Here is a 19,768-nt window from a genome sequence, read left to right on the forward strand (position 1 = left end):
ACAAAGAAGGACTGCTGAACTGAAGCCCTGCAGAGAAGACGGAGACACCAACTGCTTTGGCCCCAGCCCTACCTGCCTGTCTCCCCACTTTGAGAAAAACTGCAACAGCAACGCGTACCCCAGGGTCCAGCGACCTCTGAAGCCTCAGAGGACTACCCTGCATCTAAAAGGACCAAGAACTCCCGAGGACTGCGGCCCTGTTCCAAAGAAACTGCAACTTTGCAACAAAGAAGCAACTTTTAAAGACAACACGTTTCCGGCTGGAAGCGTGAGACTTTCCACTCTGCACCCGACACCCCCGGCTCGAACTACGGAAAACTAACTCTACAGGGAGGACTCCCCTGACCCCCCACAGCGACGCCTGCAGAGGGAATCCAGAGGCTCGCCCTGACCGCGACTGCCTGCTTCAAGGAACCCGACGCCTGGTAAAGACACTGCACTCGCAGCCCCCAGGACCTGAAGGAACCGAACTCCAGTGCAGGAGCGACCCCCAGGAGGTCCTCTTCCTAGCCTAGCCCAGCGAGTGGCTACCCCAAGGAGCCCCCTCCCCCCGCCTGCATCACTGAAGAGACCCCTGGGTCGCCCATTGAAACCTATTGCAAACCTGACGCCTGTTTGCACTGTGCACCCGGCCGCCCCTGTGCCACTTAGGATGTACTTTCTGTGCCTGCTTGTGTCCCCCTCAGTGCCCTACAAAACCCCCCTGGCCTGCCCTCCGAAGTCGTGGGTACTTACCTGCTGGCAGACTGGAACCGGGGCACCCCTATTTCCATTGAAGCCTATGTGTTTTGGGCACCACTTTGACCTCTGCACCTGACCGGACCTGAGCTGCTGGTGTGGTAACTTTGGGGTTGCCCTGAACCCCCAACTGTGGGCTACCTTGGACCCAACTTTGAACCCTGTAAGTGCTTTACTTACCTGTGAACCTAACAAATACTTACCTCCCCCAGGAACTGTTGATTTTTGCACTGTGTCCAATTTTAAAATAGCTTATTGCCATTTTTGCCAACTGTACATGCTATTGTGATGATTCAAAGTTCCTAAGATACCTGAATGAAATACCTTTCATTTTAAAGTATTGTTTGTAAATCTTGAACCTGTGGTTCTCAAAATAAACTAAGAAAAGCTATTTTTCTATATAAAAACCTATTGGCCTGGAATTGTCTTTGAGTGTGTGTTCCTCATTTATTGCCTGTGTGTGTACAACAAATGCTTAACACTACCCTCTGATAAGCCACTGCTCGACCACACTACCACAAAATAGAGCATTAGAATTATGTTTTTGCCACTATCTTACCTCTAAGGGGAACCCTTGGACTCTGTGCATACAGAGCCAACTTCCTACAGACACACTCCCATCAGTAACTTTGTTTGATTACATGCAAGATCCTAGGTTACATTCTTACAATTAAATTAGAAAAAAAACAAATCAATGCCCCACTCTCAGTAAAAGACCACCATCCACTTAAAAATCTCTATGGGGTTATGGTCTACGCTACATTTTTTGCACGTACAGAATTAAAATGTGGGGAGGGAGCAGAGGGCGATAAAAGTAAGAACACAACAATAAATTATGAACATGTAAAAGCCCCAGAATGTACTCGGTCCAGAATGATAGTTCACAGCAGCTGCCAGAGTCCTTACCTCTTCCGTTTTCAATGCGTCGCCTGTTTTTCCTTGAAGGGCAAGGCGTAGCTGTCTGATATACACTTGAAGGCCACGAGCAAAATACTGTAACCTGAAGACAACGCACATGCATTAAGACACATAAAAAAAAAAAAAAAAAAACATCTTAATGCTGTTCTATAAACATCCACACCAACACATGCAACTGGCAATTAGAGGGCGCAAGTGAAAAACAGATGCATAAAAAAAAAGGGAACAAGCCCATCCAAGGATATCTCCTAATTAAAAAGGAACCAACAAAGCTGTAATTATTGGCCAGGAATAGACGTTTGTCAAACTGGGGACTACTAGTAAGAAATGGCCCTTGCAGAGGAGTGATGGCTTGTGTATGTCATCGTTCAGCTGCTGTCCCACCATTTTAAGTCTCACCTAGCAGACAGTCATTAGCTGTCAGATAGAACAAAAAAAAGTCTACTCTGGACTCTCAAATACTGTGACCTGTTATTTACCACCTGCTGCATTTGTTTTCAATCCTATTTCCTTACTTTTTTATTCGATGACTGTGCTTGTCTAGCTTGTTTGTCACACCTCTTTCTCAGTCTTCTTTTTTTTAGCTCACCTTGTCTCCTGTTTCTCCCTCTCCTATAGCATGGCTTCTTTACCATCATTTTCATTGGATGATTTGTATCCTTTCATTCCTCTCATTCAGAGTTTTTTCTTTTCAGCACTCCTGGAGAGCGCATGCGTTCTCGTTCTCTCCCCTTGTGTAATGCTTTCTTCCGTCGAACATCACACACTCCGTGTTGCCCATCTCATCCACTGCTTTCCCCCGTCCCCTCCCAGGCTTCTTTTATTTTGGGGTCTCTTCCACCCAGCCTCAAGCACCTCTGTTGCTCCCCCTGCCTCTCTCTCACACACACACACACACACACACACACACATTACCACTACTTGGGTCACTCCAACTTACAAAAGTTATTCTTATACAAGTCAAAATCCATTTTTTTCCAATTTACAGATCCATCTTGGATCAGTAAATTTAAAAATGGCGGCCAAATAATTTACTAGGCATGTGCATACATCATCAGGCATGAACAAATCTACAAAATGATGGGGCCTCGTTGTGCCCTGTTTTTTCCTTCTTTTGGCTGATGCTACACAGCATTGGCAAAACATTCCTTTGACGTGTTGTCTTTCCCAATGCTCGTTTCAACACGTGCAGCACAAGTCAAAGAATCTATTTAGTAATACTGAACATGTACAGTGGATTTAGATGTACACACTGGACATGTGCAAATCAGGCTGGGAGCATGCTTATGCAGTCCCCCCATCTCAATTTGCCATGCTGCAGAACCCAGTACAGCGGAGTATGGTCTGGCTTCGGGCACAGGACTATATTACCTGGAGCTAAAGGACACAGCACTTGTCTCAGCCCTAGTACACATCAGTTTACTTTGAGTTCACACATTTGGAAACTTTCACATTTGAGGTGGGTTCAGCAAGGGTAACCGACACACTAAGTCCTTCAAGTGCTGCAAGGGGTGGAGCCCAAGACACCAAGTACCTCACCGGGCTGTTACAGCAATAAGGACCCTGTTGGGGAGGGATGGGGAAATAGTGCTCTGTGAATGTGGCCTTGTCATCACAAAAGACTGCACGTGCACCAGTAATTTCTGGCCATGTCCTTCCTTTTTCTTTCCCTGACTGTCCTGTGGCATTTCACGGAGATATGGCGGCTGCCTCAGAAGGAGATGTGGCCGCGCTGTGCAGTGCCACTGCAGCAAACGGAATAACCCCAGGGAAGCTGCTTAGTAGATGCGCTGCTCTAGAACACAAGGGTCCGACAACGTGTAAATAGAGTGTTTATATACAGAAAACAATATGGCCAACTCTAGACCAGCAAGCAAAAAACAGCCCTGGGCGGGGTCTGGCTGCAAGAATGTAGAGCTTCGCAGCAAAACAGTGACAGTGGGCCAGGCTCCACGTTCACTGTATTTTGCAGAATACATTCTACTCTCCCTACAATTTAGACAGTTTTTGTTGTTCTGTTTTTCAAATTTGCATGCAATTTAATTTGTATTTTTTATGAGATAATATTCCTATTTAAGTCATTTAACCAGCAGCAGATAAGCTTTTGAATATGTTCCCAAATCCAATAACTAGTATTTACAACGAAGTTGCCTCATATTTTTAACTGCATGTTTTATTACACTCCAACAGAGGTGCTCAGAATGTCAAGGTATGAAAACCATGTTGGCTAGAAGAACGTGACTGAGATAGGGGAGACTGAGATGGGGGAAAAGCTGGAGGGGTGATATGTGACAATAAGGGGCTAGAGATGCCCTTGTGAGGTGGATAGGGCATTATGATGAAACTCAGGCGAGGACACTGGGACAGACCTGGAAACAGTAAGAGGTGAGCTGTGTGCACTGTGAGAATGGGGACAAAGGGTCACAGGGTGGACCTAACTCTGATTGGATTGAGTCAAAGTGTGGGGAGTAGTGAGGAGGTGCCAGTACAGAACTGTGAAGTAAGTGAGTGACTGTGGGTGGTGAGGGGTGCAGCAGTGTGGGTAATAAGGCCCCAGCTGACCACGGTACCGCTAGAACATGTCATTTGGGAAGTGGCGATGGAAGGCTGTCAGCACTGCTTGGGAGGAGGTGACTAGGACCATCCACAAGGAGAAATGGTACATTGTAGAAGGTCAGAACTTCCAAGAAGCAAAGGAATTCCACATAGCCCTTCGCTACCCAAGGTGTGTTGTCCAAGGAGTGTTATTTACAGTCACGGTTTCAACAAGCAGAAAGCATTTTTTTTTTTTTTTAAATCAAATTTGTTGGTTTTGAGGTTTAAAATGAGTGTTTCACATAGTAACTTTCCAATGCTCGGAGGCATTTATTAATCATTGAACCAATCTGATATTTTGGAGAAATCTGATTAGTTACAGATGAATCTTGATGAATTCAGGGGTTTACTTTTAATGTTACAATCAATTCCAGTATCTGTTATTTAACAACTAGTATGATGGTCCCTACGCTTTGATAAAATATTTAAGGGCTCTCTCTACTGCTTTATAAGCCTTAAAACTGGAGTAATTTGTCTGTTTGAACATCTATGGTATCTGTAACCTGAGAAATAACTTTGTAGGGCGCACCTGTATAGTCTTTCTAGCTCAGCATTGCGGATAATCTTGCATTGAGTGGCCACCAATATAATTTTGTCTCATGCAGTCTCTATTATAATACTAACATTAGTAGCTCATGATGATTTTCATTGAGCATAAAGTAACTCCTACAAAAAAAAGTTTGGAGATGCCGGGAGTAGACAGTTCCTGCCAGTGAGTTGTATTCACAGTATAGCAATTTTTTTTCCCACTTCACTCATCTGTTTCTGCCTGCCACTGATTAATAAAAAGCATACACACAAATAAAAAAAAAGTGTAGGAAACTAGGTTCTGACTGCAGTACTCCCCACTTTTTACCTTGTTTTTGATACAACTTTGACTGAAGTGCAGTGGGTTCCTGCTAACCAGGTCCCCAGTGTCCTTCCCCAAAACAAGACACCTGGCCACTTGATCCCCCCAAGTGGCCAGGCCTTCTAGCACCTCTGTTAGTCTCTAGTAAATGGTACTCCTGGTACTTATAGCATAGGTCCTGAAGAGGGCCCCTAAGAGCTGCAGCACAACTTGTGCCACTCTAAGGGACCCAGCACCAACCTAATGCAGACTGCCATTGCAGGCTGCATGATAAGGTGTACCCAACAGGGAAAACACGACATGGGGCACAGCCTGTGTGCCATGTCCCCTAAACACTGCAGGTAATATTTGTAAGTCACCCCCTACAGCAGGCCTTACGGCCCTAAGGCAGGGTGCATAATATTACACACATTGACATATCAGCAAGAGCAGCTATGCCCCTTCTATGTCTTAGACATAGTAGTAAGTACGTGAAGTAGTATTAGTAAGTGAACAGGGATGCCATTTTAAATACATGTGCTGGACACCGGTCAATATGTGTTCCCCAGCTACATGATGGCTTCACTGAAAATAGGGATGCTTGTTATCAAACAACTTGTATTAATAAACCCTCACTGATTCCAGTGATGGATTTATTAATATATGCACCCAGAGACGAGTTCTAGCCAGCTTGCTACCAACAGACAAGAGTCTGAAACACCCCACCTCCGCCCACCCCCAGGTTGAGAGACTGATATTTGGAGGTCAGAAACAATGCTTGCTCTGGCAGGGGTGTAAAACACCCCTCCTAACAAGATGACCGGCAAATCTGCATCCTAAGGCAGGAGAACTTCAAAGATGCCCACCACACTAGGTATGCAGATCTGGCCTTCCTCATAGGAAGACGCCAACCCCCCCCACCCAACAGCCCATCCGGCACCTTAACAGGCGGGAAAATTAGCTATGCAGGAGACATGTTGCATTTCCGGGCTGGACTCACCCTTAGGGTGAACAGTCTGAAATGAACAAAGCCATAGAAATTCTGCCATCTAGTGTATGGTAGAATTAGAAATTCTGGGACAGGGTGATGCCCACTCCCCAAAGGAAGTGGTCATCTAGGGGGCCTCCAAAGAAGAAGTCCGCCTTGAGCTCCCCATCTAGGGACTTCCCAATGGCATCTGCAGCCTGTTTCTGCAGACCCCCTTCAACCGCAAGTGTCCTGGCAACAAAGACCCAATGCCTCAGGACAAGTCTGCACCCGTCCACCCGCCACCCGGGATGGAGGAGAAGAGGCCTGCAGCCTGGTTCTGTGGGCCCCCCTCCAACCACGAGTAAGCGTCTGAATGCAATAGACATTTTCGCCCCATATAATAACATTACCGCAACCCAAAAATTGCACCAAGGGTCAACTTTTAAAAACAGTAAAAATTCCTCTCTCGAAAAGTACTCACCTGGTTCCGGTGATCTTGGTATCAGTTTATAAAAAAGTATGTGTTATTTTTTTTATAAATTGATGTCCGATGTCTTTGAGGGTTTGTCACACTTACTGTACGAGTGTGTGCCTTACATGCTTAGTACTAACCTCCGACATGCGTAACTGCTCGACCACACTACCCCTAAATAGCATTTGGGATAGCATCTGTGCCTCTGTGATACCGCTGGTGTTTCCCGGGACTCTCTGCAGTGTACCTCATTTTGGTCTACAATATACAGAGCCTGGTTCCAACAAAAAGCAAACAGCCAACTGTAAATATCCAATTTGTGTGGCTCTACAGGACTACATTTTCGTGGTCAGCGAGGACCACGCAAAGCCCATGAAATTTACTACTTCTCTGTTTCACCTGCAGAGTTAATTCGAACAGTTTTAGCAGCCAAATGTTGTTCTGTAGTGGCATCTTAATAAGGAGTGAGGTCCACTGCTCTGTGATTCTCTCCCCTCCCCCCTTCCCCCCCTCCCCAATCATCACAACGTTGTTAATGTATTTCCTCAACCTTACGCCTTTAAAAAATATATATATATATCTTTCTCTCTTGAAACGGGCAAAATCACAGATCTGAACTAAAAAATGATGAACTGAAAATAAATTACGATGAAACCACCACCCCCCCACCCTCCCAAGACTTAAGATAGCAGATCCCGTACTACACTTGGAGCCACGTCTTCACTTCCAAATTCTCTCCACTAAAATCAAACCATATTTTTCCTGATAATGGTATTCAAACATTTACTCTGGCTCTGCCAATGTACTTCAATGTCTTCTCAAACTTCTGCTACTCCAGAAGAAGGAAAAAGTACAAAGCACTACACTGCTGCACACTGGATATCATTTCCAGTGGGCCTGCTCTACAATGAAGAACCCCTGCTGTTGATTCACAGGTGTGTACGTTGTAACCATTAAGTACTGTATCATTTTTATCAGGTGTAGAGAATACCTATCCTATTCAAATGCTGTCATGGTACACTGTGTGTGGTCAAAACATTCCCTTAGAACAATTATGAGCTGAGACTTACCTGATTTTGAAGTCTTTTAGTTTCTCTGCATCAACTTTTTCTGTTAGGAAATTGGGCTGTTTTCGGGCTAGTTGGTGGAAACTGAACAGTAAGCACTCCACATAGCTGAACTGCAGCTTGGGCTCTTCCTTACCAGCGTTCTCACCATTTTCCGCCTCTTCTGGGGGAAGTGGCATGTACTCCTGTAGGATAAATCATTAAGCCAACAATAAATGCCCTACTTTACTTTCTCACTTCTCCAACCCAAAAAGGCCAAATATTATTCCTTCTAAAAGTCAATATGTTAATGCAGTTTGCGAGCTTTACCACACAATATACACATTTTGCAAGTTGAAAACAAGTTCTTGACAAGTTTTGAGCAGCTGCTCAGGTGAACTGTAGCATACAAATGACATACTAAAAGCAAAACACGTGTAGATATAAAACACCACCTACAATTAGTTGAGCTGGCCTTTGGATAACAATCCACTGAACAGAATGTGTAAATACAGACACAAGAGCCAGAGTGGTTAATTAACCAAGTTAAGAGCTGGAAGTACAACTACACACTCAGAAGATGTTGCATAAAACAGGATGCCATGTCCAGAGTTCAATATTTAGGAATTGGGGATTAAAAAACAAGTATAATATATTTTTACAGATAAAGAGTATATTTTTCACTACCTAAGAGAGTGTGAAACAGATAGGCTAAGAAGACGTCTGTAGCAATCAGTCTTTCCACACACAAATGGCATGTCACCGCAAACTACACAAGACCGCTTTGTGTCCATGAACTGGCTCATTTTAAAATGTAACCTAACAGCAGAGGAGAGAGATTTGAACTAATACTGAAAAGCATTGAAAACAAGGGACTCCAAGTCGTAATGAGTTATAGTTCTCCCTTTCTACTACTAGCATAATTTATTTGTGTTATTCCAAGATATGTCTACTTAATCAGTGTGCTTTGGTGTTCAGTCAAGGTAGCCTGTCCATACCAGTCAGTGTGTTCAGAGAATGAACTCTCTTAGAATTCCATGTCTGGATTACATGGACATGGAAACATGCATGTACACATTTTTTGCCCCCCTCTCAGAAAATGTGCATCGGGGAGCAGAACAAACAGCCAGTCCATTTCCCTTTGAAATAGTCAAACCCTTTCCCCATTCTACCTGTGAACAACATCCACCATTAAATAGACCACATCATCCACCAGAACATGGCTACATTGGTCCCAGGAAGGGCAGCAGATGAGACCACAAATTTGGGCTAAAGAATGGGAAATTACAGACCTCACTGGCCAAGCCCGGGAACCAGACAATAAGTACCAACCCTCCTCAGCCAGTGATTTGTTCATTTTTTAAGATCTGAAGAGAAAAACGGGAAATCCAGTGGCTTGCTTGCCACTCTCCCTTCAGACTTCACCCATGACTGGGAAAGCCTTTGGACTCGCCTTGCAGCTTGAGTGGCTGCAAAAACTAAGGCCTACCTGCCTGCAAAAGTAGCTAAACAGCAACTGTTAGGAATAAGTGACCCGCTTCAAAGGAAGAGTGTTTTGAACTCCCTACGACGAAGGCTAACAATGGACAGAGGGTTCAGGAACCCTGAGGTTGCCCCAGCCCAGAAATGTATCTTTTGCAAAAACACTAGGTCCCCATTCCCTTCCATACTGAGTGCCACATAAGTTCCAACAGGCTTCTTGTGGGCAATCCACCAATGAAAAAAAATAGTCTACAACAACCTGAACAATCTGAGATACAGTGACCTGCAAACGCAATGGCCCTTCTGGGATAAACAGTGGAACACATTCACCATCTATCCCCAAAGAATAGTCACGTGGAACAGAGGACTCCGTAATTTAGGCTGTGACCCTTTTTAGTGGCCAGAGAACAGCACTCAGCAAGTAAATGCCAAGAATTCTAAAGGATCCATTTTTGGCAGTGTTTTGGGCACAAGTTTAGGGGCACTTCCTTTTAATCCTGTGCAAACATTGGTGCCATAGAAGATTAAACACTAAAGACTGAGTGATGGGATAATGGCAGCGTTCCTGTTACAAATGTCTAGTTTTACAAAGATGACCAGAGTACTTCCAAACTTTAAAGAGATTACCCAAAGCACCCCCAAAGATTAACATCTGTTTTCCAGCACCTTTAGCAAGTCACTGATAGCATTTTGGTGTATGTTTTCTAACCCAGAAGTCTCCTCAGCACTTTTGTTTTTTTCAGTTTTATGTGCATCGAAATGTATTTACCTGCTATAAACTGATTTTCTGTATTCCAACAAAACTGGTAATTAAGTGTTATGCCATGTGTTTGTAAGTACACACCACCTCCAGGAATAAGTCTTGACACCTTTACAGCTTAAGCCAGAGGGTAAAGTGTTAAAATGGAGGTTGTTCCTTTAGATCAATAGTACTGTGGCCAGAGGACAGGATACAGCCGTCCTGTAAGTGTTTTTTGGCTTTTTTCGTTTTTTCAGCGCCTCGCCGCCGGCGCTTCTGCCCCCTTTGTGCCCCCCTGATTGCTGTCTCCCCGATCGTGTATTGTGCCCTTATTGTATTTCTGATTGTATTTTTCTCACTGTAACTGCTTGTAGTTTTGCTCGTTTTCAGTGTTTTTTGCCCCTTGTGCGCTCCCAGTTCCCTGCCGCTGCCTCCCTGCGGCCCCGCCCCCCTCGCGCCCCCATTTGCCGCTCCCTCCCGCCTCCCAGCTGCTCCTCCCTCCCCCCTCCCTTCTTAATGGCTGGCGCTGCGCGTCGCGAGTGAGCGAACTCTGACCTGTTTCAGGTCCTGAGCTCGCCCCCCACGACCGCAGCACCAACCTGCTGCCTTCTGTCTCTGTCCCACGAGCACGCTGCCGTTTGCGTGTTCGAGGCCCTCCTCCACCCGCAGGCATCCTCCTGCGCCTCATCCCTGGTGGCTAGTGGGCTCACTTGACCCGTGTGCCGCCTCCGCCGTCCTGTAAGTGTTTTTTGGCTTTTTTCGTTTTTTCAGCGCCTCGCCGCCGGCGCTTCTGCCCCCTTTGTGCCCCCCTGATTGCTGTCTCCCCGATCGTGTATTGTGCCATTATTGTATTTGATTGTATTTTTCTCACTGTAACTGCTTGTAGTTTTGCTCGTTTTCAGTGTTTTTTGCCCCTTGTGCGCTCCCCGTTCCCTGCCGCTGCCTCCCTGCGGCCCCGCCCCCCTCGCGCCCCCATTTGCCGCTCCCTCCCGCCTCCCAGCTGATCCCCCCCCCTCCCTTCTTAATGGCTGGCGCTGCGCATCCGCGCAGCGGGCGCGCCGCTGGCAAGCCCGTCCGCGCCTAGACCGCGCCCAGCGCCACACCCCCTGGCCCTCGCGCCCCCGCATCCGCTACTCGATCAACGAACTCCGCGCCTTCAATCCCGGCCCCTCCACTGAATGCTACCGGGCATCCCCGAAGCACACTAAAGGACCCTTCTCCTGCCGTACCTGCAAATTCTCCTGCATCAGAACGACCAATCCAACTACTGAAACATTCAACCCCAACCACCTGAACTGCATCCTCATCAACACCCGCTCCGCACGAAAACACGCCATCGAGCTCTGGGATTTGCTCGACACCACTGCTCCTGACGTGGCTTTCCTGACCGAAACCTGGTGGAACGACTCCTCGTCTCCGGACATCGCCATCGCCATACCGGACGGCTACAAAATCACCAGAAGAGATCGAACCAACGGAATCGGCGGCGGAATAGCCATCGCTCACAAAGCTACCCTCAAAATCCACACCCACTCGGACGACACCCTCAGGACAGCCGAAAACCTCCACTTCCAGATCCACACGGACCCCAACACGACCCTCAGAGGAACCCTCATATACCGCCCTCCAGGACCAAGAGCCCCCTTCAGCGACACCATCGCCGACCTTGCAAGCACCCACGCCCTCGCTTCCCCGGATTACATCCTCCTGGGAGATCTGAACTACCATCTGGAAAACGCCAACGACGTCAACACCGCATCACTGACCTTCAACCTCGGACTCCGCCAGCTAGTCAACACGCCCACCCACATCGCCGGACACACCCTTGACCCCCTCTTCACCTCAAGCAACCACGTTTCCTTCAGCCACACCTCCGAACTCCTCTGGACCGACCATCACTGCGTCCATTTCACCTATAAGAAAACCACAGAGCAACACCGCATCCAGCTACCTCCCCACCGCCGCTGGGGCAAAGTCACCCAAGACCAACTGACCAGCACCCTCATCAACAACCTTCCACCCGACGCAACCGACCCGAGCACAGCCGCCATCAACCTCCACCAATGGATCCTCGACTGCGCCAACACCCTTGCCCCTCTCAAGAAACCCACCGCCATCCAAGGAAAGAAAAAAACGGCCTGGTTCACAGACGATCTAACCACCTCCAAAAGCATCTGCCAGAAGCTCAAAAAGAAATGGATCCAAGAACGCACTCCCGACAACCTCGTCGCCCTCAAAAACACCAACCGTGAACACCACCAACGGATCCGCATCGCCAAGCGCGCCCACTTCACCGAACGCATCAACAACAACGCCCACGACTGCAAAGAACTCTTCGGCATCGTGAAGGAACTCTCCAATCCAAAAGCCAACTCCAACGACATCCCGCCCTCCCAGAAACTCTGCGACGACCTCTCCACCTTCTTCCACCAGAAAATCGCTACCATCCACGACCGCTTCAACACCGGTCCACCGCCAGACCCCACCCCCGACGTCTCCTCCCGCGACTGCCGCCTCACCGCCTGGACCCACGTGGACGAGGCAGAAACCATAACAACCATGAACACCATCCACTCAGGCTCCCCCACGGACCCCTGCCCCATCATGTTTTCAACTCAGCCAACGCCACCATCGCCCCCGAACTCCGCAAGATCATCAACCTCTCCTTCACTTCTGCCACCTTCCCGGACAGCTGGAAACACGCAGAAATCCAACCCCTCCTCAAAAAACCCAAGGCCGACCCAAACGATCTCAAAAACTTCCGTCCGATCTCTCTCCTCCCTTTTCCAGCGAAAGTCATCGAGAAGATCGTCAACACTCAGCTCACCCACTTCCTCGAAGACAATTCCATCCTGGACCCCTCACAATCCGGATTCAGACGAAACCACAGCACTCCTCGCCGCCACAGATGACATCAGACATCAAATGGACAACGGGGAAACCTCAGCCCTCATCCTCCTCGACCTATCAGCCGCCTTTGACACCGTCTGCCACCGCACCCTACTGACCCGCCTCCAGGAAGCCGGCATCCAAGACAAAGCCCTCCACTGGATCTCATCCTTCCTCTCCGGCAGAACGCAGAGAGTCCGTCTCTCCCCTTTCCGCTCCAAAGCCACCAACCTCATCTGCGGCGTCCCCCAAGGATCCTCCCTCAGCCCTACGTTGTTCAACGTCTACATGGCACCCCTCGCTCAACTAGCCCGCCAACATCATCTCAGCATCATCTCTTACGCCGACACCCAGCTCGTCCTCTCCCTGACCAAAGACCCGCTCACCGCCAAAACAAACCTCCACGAGGGACTAAAATCCATCGCCGATTGGATGAACAACAGTCGCCTGAAACTCAACTCCGACAAGACGGAAGTCCTCATCCTCGGGCGCACTCCCTCGGCCTGGAACGACTCATGGTGGCCCTCCATCCTCGGACCCCCGCCCACCCCTGCCAGCCACGCAAGAAACCTCGGCTTCATCCTGGACTCCGCCCTCACCATGTCCAAACAGGTCAGCGCCGTCTCCTCCTCCTGTTTCAACACCCTTCGAATGCTCCGCAGAATCTTCAAGTGGATTCCAACAGAAACCAGAAAGACGGTGACCCAGGCCCTCGTCAGCAGCAGACTTGACTACGGCAACGCACTCTACACAGGCATCCCAACCAAAGACATCAAACGACTCCAACGCATCCAAAATGCCTCCGCCCGACTGATCCTCGACATACCCCGCCGAAATCACATCTCCCCTCACCTAAAGGAACTCCACTGGCTCCCGGTAGACAAGAGGATCACCTTTAAACTCCTGACCCACGCTCACGAGGCACTTCACAACACCGGACCCTCCTACCTCAACACCAGACTGAACTTCTACACTCCAACACGTCAACTCCGATCCGCCAACCTCGCCCTCGCCATCGTACCCCGAATCCAGCGCAAGACATCCGGCGGCAGATCCTTCTCCTTCCTCGCCGCCAAGACCTGGAACTCTCTCCCCATATCTCTTCGCCAGACCCAGGACCTCCTCGCATTCAGAAGGCTCCTCAAGACCTGGCTCTTCGACCGCTAAATCAGCAGCACCCCCCCCCCCCTCTCAGCACCTCGAAACCCTGACGGGTACATAGCGCGCTTTATAAATACTATGATTGATTGATTGATTGACTGACAATAACAGTGCCTGCCCATGGACCAGAAAAAAAGGTGTTACAACAGACAAAGCAGAATTGGAACTAGGTTGAAAAGCTTAAAGAACAAGCAGAAGCAAAGTTGAGTCTTTAACCATATTTTCTATCAAAAATATTTTGGTGTGGTGTTCAGGAAGTGTTAGCACAAATCTGAGAATTGCTAGGTCTATAAAGCAATGCAAGCGAAAAGAATGGTTTTGATATATATGCTGTGTTTTACATTTTCATAACAGAGAATGAATGTAGTACTCTTACCAGTAGCTTGTCAAATAGTTTCTTTAAGTTTGATTCCAGTTTCTCTGTGTCACCACAGAATGCACTCATCTCTGCGAGCAGTTTCAAAACCTGAAACCAAATGAAGGAAAAAGTTAAAAGCAGGAGATGGAAAAGTAGTAATACATTTGCATATCCATGGCTGCCCAAGTCTAGTCTATATAAAACCACAATTTTAGAATTAAAATCCTAGTAATTTTGACTTGAACTTTCATCGACCTCAACAAGATACTTCCTGGCTAGGAGTTAGTTATTTGTGTTGGTCGTAGCGTTTAAGAAATGCACATTGGTGTGCTGCCTAAGGCAATCGCTAAAACTCGCCCAGGTATGAGTCATAAAAAAAAAAAATGTATGCAATATACTATGACAGAAAGACTATCAAACAAAGCACTGCGATTTTCAGTCCCCCCCACCACTCCAGTTTCAAAATTCGACGTCGGGTGGGGAGAATTTATTCCTAAAACAAAAATTACTCTTGGAGACATCCTCTTAGCTCAAGAGCGTGAAAAAAATCTCCTACTGCAGCATCTTTCTTTATCTTGTGACCAACAGTGATAATACGATCTTCGGGTAAACAAATAAGTGATTTTAGCCTTACAGCATGGGCTATTACACTGCATAAATGGCTTACAGTCTATAAGCCAGGTTTACAGAGGTGGTGGTCTGAGGCGCCAAATGAGGTACAAACCATGATCGAATACTCATACATGTTGGATGGCAATGGAGGTGAAACATTTCCCAACACGTAACAATGGATTAACTGCTGGAGCTCAACGCATTGCAGAGTTTGTTGGTAAAGTTAGTCGTTTTCTGTGACCCCCAAGGAACATGGAACTGGCTTGCATTACTGACACATCCAGTTTTAGTAGTTCTGTCATTTCTAGTATAAAGAGGAGCACACTGCCAAAAAGGTTAAAAATAGGCAAACAAGGTATGCATGCACAGATTAAGGCATGCACATCGGTCATTACTCAAGCCACGTAAAGCAATGTTCAATATCATTGTAAAACATCCCAGTAATGCAAGATATGCAGCTCTAGGTGGTAAAGGCTTTCAACACGTCAAAATGTTTTACTCAAATTTGGTACTGGAAAAGGGTTAAAAGAAAAAAACAACTATACAGGAAAAAACTATTACAATTTAAGGTAGGTTTGCTGCAGTTATATTTAGAGTTTGTCAATTCAGACTTTGATGCAATAGGTTTCAATTCTATCAGAATCAAGCTACACATTAAACCAAGTAAAGAGCAACACTGTAACAGCACATCACAAACAATGCAGTGAAGCCTTGGAGAGGATACAACCTCCAGCTGGATATCAATGCTCTCTGCTGGGCTGGTCAGGGACCCCAAATTCGGCAGCACGTGTTCACAGTAGTGGGAAACAAACTTTGTGGAATGCACGTTTTTCTGAAGGAAAAAAAAAAGCCATCACCATCACATATATGCTTTTGTGACGTAAATCGGTTACTTGCAAAAGTAGCTGTTTAAAGCACTAGCAATTATCACTTTTAGTGAAATGTGTATGAAATGTAAGCATGGTCAGTAAAACAGCGTATCAATGGAGGACTTATGTTGCAACAGAGGCAAAGTATGGAGCCTAGTGTGGATCATTATGTGTTGGTATTTCTTTGACACTTTATCACACCTAATACGGACATGGCAAACGTATCACCTTTTTAATAGTTTAACAACCGAATACAGCAATCAATATCTAAAAGGTCAGCAAATAAACTTTGCAAATGACATGCCCTTGTATGGCAACTTTTTAAAGTAAAGTTTGATCTATAGATATTCTTTGTTGAGATATTCAACTATGTAGCAGATGGTGTAGAAACGGTATCCAGTGGTCCAAGTTTTAAGTGATAATTAGCAGCAAGCCATGACATCATGACGCAGAAGTTCCAGGTGATGTAGCTAATGTTTTCTGTTCTTTCTGATGCGTAAGTGCAGGAGCAAACATTCATGGTAATGACCATGTGTCAGTGCGCTCCTCATTTTATCTGCTCTGGTAGACCCCAGTATGCGTTCTAGTGCAAGAGACCTGTGGTATTTATGTTGTGGCCAGCGTGCTACACTATGTTAGGATTTTTAGGGGCCATCCAAGCAGTACTCCTCATTAGTGTCGGTGACAACCATTCCCATGTCCAATGACAATCACAGCTGGTGCCAGCTGATTTTGGTAGGTATGTGCAAACCTCTTCACCCGAATCTCACTGTGGGGACTGCCTACTGACGGTGGTAAACCTGTGTAGATGACAAATGCGCCCACAGACTGTCCAAGTATGTGTTGCAGGTGCATGTAAATGAGTATTCAATAGGATGGAGAATGTCCTGGATATATTGAATTCTACAGAACAATGGTTCACTAACGATTAATTTCAATATTCCTGAATTATTTCAGGTACTGTAAGTTGCATTGTGTGAGATCAAAAGGACTACAATTATGTTATTAGCCACTCAATCCAATAATTTTCATAAATCTTAGCAGCTGCTTTAATAAAACTATTTGTAAAATTATACAAATAAAATATCAGATAGGTGCTTAATGTTTACCATACTTGTGCTACCTTCGCTCGCAACTTGTTACTGCTCTAGTAGGAAGCATAAGTAACTAAACACACAGAGCATTCCCTACCAACAGCTTTGCTTCAAATCAGGGATGTTACCTTGCCCATGCATTAATGCCCCAGTCCTGATGACTATTCTAGATGACGTCGAAAGAGCCATAGACAGTGCTATATACGATGAATGAGGAAGCATACTTAATGTGATACCCAGCATACTGTTTATGCTGTCTGTTTTTGATTCTACACACATTAGTCACTTTATTTTAGTTTGAGTGAACAAGGGCACACTAAGCATCTATCTGTTATTTTACAAACAACTGTGTTAAAGCAACTATTAAAATGTATTACATCACTGGATTATAGGGCCAAGTGCACAGTCTGGCTTCAATTCTGAATTCCCAGGAAGAACCTTTTGCACTCCGACTAAAACTTTAAATTGGTTCCAGCAGGTTAAGTTGCACCTAGAGGGAACAACACTGAGACAGAGACCTGGCGAAAGAGAGCACAACTCATATTTAAGAGTAGTCTTGTTCCCACACCAGCATCCAGTGCCATTTGCTAAAAACAGAGGGACTACTTGAAATACACAAGTATCAAGATGGTTGCCATGGAGATAAGGAGCGAGATCAAGAAAGAGAAATCCACTCTGCATGGATTAGTACCAACTATCAGCAGGCTGGATAGAAGCTATCAATGCTCGCCTATTCGTTGCTCACCTTTTGATTCATTGATGCAGAGAAAAGGCCACAGGCAGAGACACATTGCTGTCTTCCTTTAAGAGATTTGAACCATTTAACTGGGACTAGAAAAGTTCTACAATGATGATCCCTGTTTAGGAGACAGAATTGTCGTGTACCCACGATTACCTATGATCCCAAGAGGTATTTAGTTCTACCAAGTCTGAAACTGGAGACTAGGTTGCACAGTTCAGTTCAGCCCAATCCAAGTTTAAAGTTTGAGGTGGCCCATTCACAAAGCAATGAGGGTGCACTGCCAGCTTGTTACCCTGAGAGAGGCTCCCAGTGAGGTGGCTTGTCCTTGTAGCGAGCCCTCCCAAGCCTACCGGCGACAGTCCAGTATGTGACCTGTGAAAGGCATCCTATGATATATGGTCCAACATCACAGATTCTGTATCATCTCAGATACAAGGCAGAGTGTGACCTTTAAAAGTTACTGCACATAGTTACCTTAAGTTTTGATGCTTTTTGAAGAAAAAAAAAAGGAAAAAAAAAAAAAAAACACTGCTTGCACAAAACATTTATTTTGAGTGATGACAGTGCCACCAGAAGTAGATGATGTTCCTACTCCCACAAAAGCTGACCAAGAGGAAAACTTGGCAGTTCAGGTCTTAAAGTCGCAGCTTAAAAGCAGAAGGAATTTCATTATTTTCAGGAAAGATGCTAATGACTGGTACAGTCCCTATGCAACTCCCCTGGAGTCTGCAGGCCCGGTAGAAGCCAGATAGTACGGTATACTAAAAATTACAGCTAAACTAGAAAAACCACCAACATCAATTAGCCATTCCAATCACATTAGAAGAGAGCACACTGATCACCACGTCTTGAGTCACGAACAGTCATTTCCACTCCAAACAAGACCCACCTTCATACTGTTATCTATAAGCATTTAGCAAACAATCTATAGGTATCCCGAGCATCACAAACATTAAGACAGGGTTTACACACTACTTGCAAAGCAAGTTCTAAGAATATAAATAAACATAATGAAATGGTCAGTTTAAACTTATCTAGCTACCCATTATTAGCTCCCCTGTGTGCAGCCAAACCTACTAAATGAGAAGCTTTTGCTTGGTTGAATTCATTCATGTTGACCAAAATTAAACGCTGTGTATTATAGACAAAAAATTGTGCGTTTTCAGGCCTCCTAATTTCCAAAATACATTTGAAGCCCATACTGGAGTGATAGATCAGGTGACATTTGGGAGACATTACTAATATAAACTTGGTACCAGAGGCACTGCCGCTATGGCAGCTACGTTTCACCCATGCAGAGGCATTCAACACTGATGGAGCCTTTCTTATATTACTTCTGGCAACCATCCCTGAAGCACTGACGTCATCACTGCTAGTCATCTTGCATATGGTGACCACTAATGTGGCGTTGGACCACATCATAGGATGCCTCTCACAGGTATCTTGGTTGATACGGTCACTATAACAACACATTTAACATAAGTAGCTCTTATTACTGAATAAGTTGCGACCTCTGGTTTAAACCCATAAACGTCTCTTGACACCAAGGTGAAGGTACTGAATTTGGGAGCAGCAGAAGCTCACTAGTTGGACACTAACTTCCTTCTCAGCAAGAAATGTGCAGTTATGTTCAGACAGGATAACTTGCTAAAACCAATTGTAGAAAGCTGGCCTGGTGTGTGGTGGGTACCTAAGGTACTTACACCTTATACCAGGTCCCGGTATCCCCTCTTAGTGAAGTGTAGGCAGTGTCTAAAAGGCAGGCTCTCTAGAGGTAGCTGTGGATGAGCAGCCAAGGCTTACCTAGGAGACATGCAAAGCTCATGCAATACCACTGTAGTCACACAGCACTCACAGACATGAAAGAACCCACACAGTGTTACAAAAATAAAAGGTACTTTATTTTAGGGACAATACCAAAATTACTAAAAAGCCAATCGTTTTTAGGAGGTAAGTAAACACTCTAAATATGTACACTATCAATCAGAAATAGACATAGAAAAAGGTTAGAAAACAGTGCAACTAGCAATAACCAATAGTGACTCTAGGGGGAGCCCAAACCATATACTTTAAAAAATGGAATGCGAACACAGGACCCCCACCTAGGTAAGTGGAATGTGTAGAGGGGAGCTGGGAGTACTAGAAAACCACAAAGGTAAGTAACTCAGCACCCCCCAGTGACCAGAAAAGCAGAAGAAAAATCACTGGGATTTCCCCAAACCACCGAAAAGGAAGAAAAAGAACAGAAGACACC

At 45.9% G+C, this 19,768-nt stretch overlaps 1 protein-coding gene across 1 annotated transcript in view; it reads right to left on the reverse strand.

Moving 5' to 3' along the window:
- API5 (apoptosis inhibitor 5) overlaps window positions 1-19,768 on the reverse strand; it is a 65,999-nt gene that overhangs the window by 26,701 nt on the left and 19,530 nt on the right. Inside the window, exons 7-10 of the mRNA XM_069221811.1 lie at window positions 15,537-15,641; window positions 14,216-14,305; window positions 7,593-7,774; window positions 1,645-1,738 (exon numbers count right to left, since the gene is read on the reverse strand). Of these exons, the coding sequence (XP_069077912.1) occupies window positions 1,645-1,738; window positions 7,593-7,774; window positions 14,216-14,305; window positions 15,537-15,641 (471 nt within the window). The remainder of the gene's footprint in view (window positions 1-1,644; window positions 1,739-7,592; window positions 7,775-14,215; window positions 14,306-15,536; window positions 15,642-19,768) is intronic.

This window comes from Pleurodeles waltl, chromosome 3_1 (genome assembly GCF_031143425.1).
Source record: "Pleurodeles waltl isolate 20211129_DDA chromosome 3_1, aPleWal1.hap1.20221129, whole genome shotgun sequence".
In the NCBI taxonomy this organism is placed as follows: Eukaryota; Metazoa; Chordata; class Amphibia; order Caudata; family Salamandridae; genus Pleurodeles; species Pleurodeles waltl.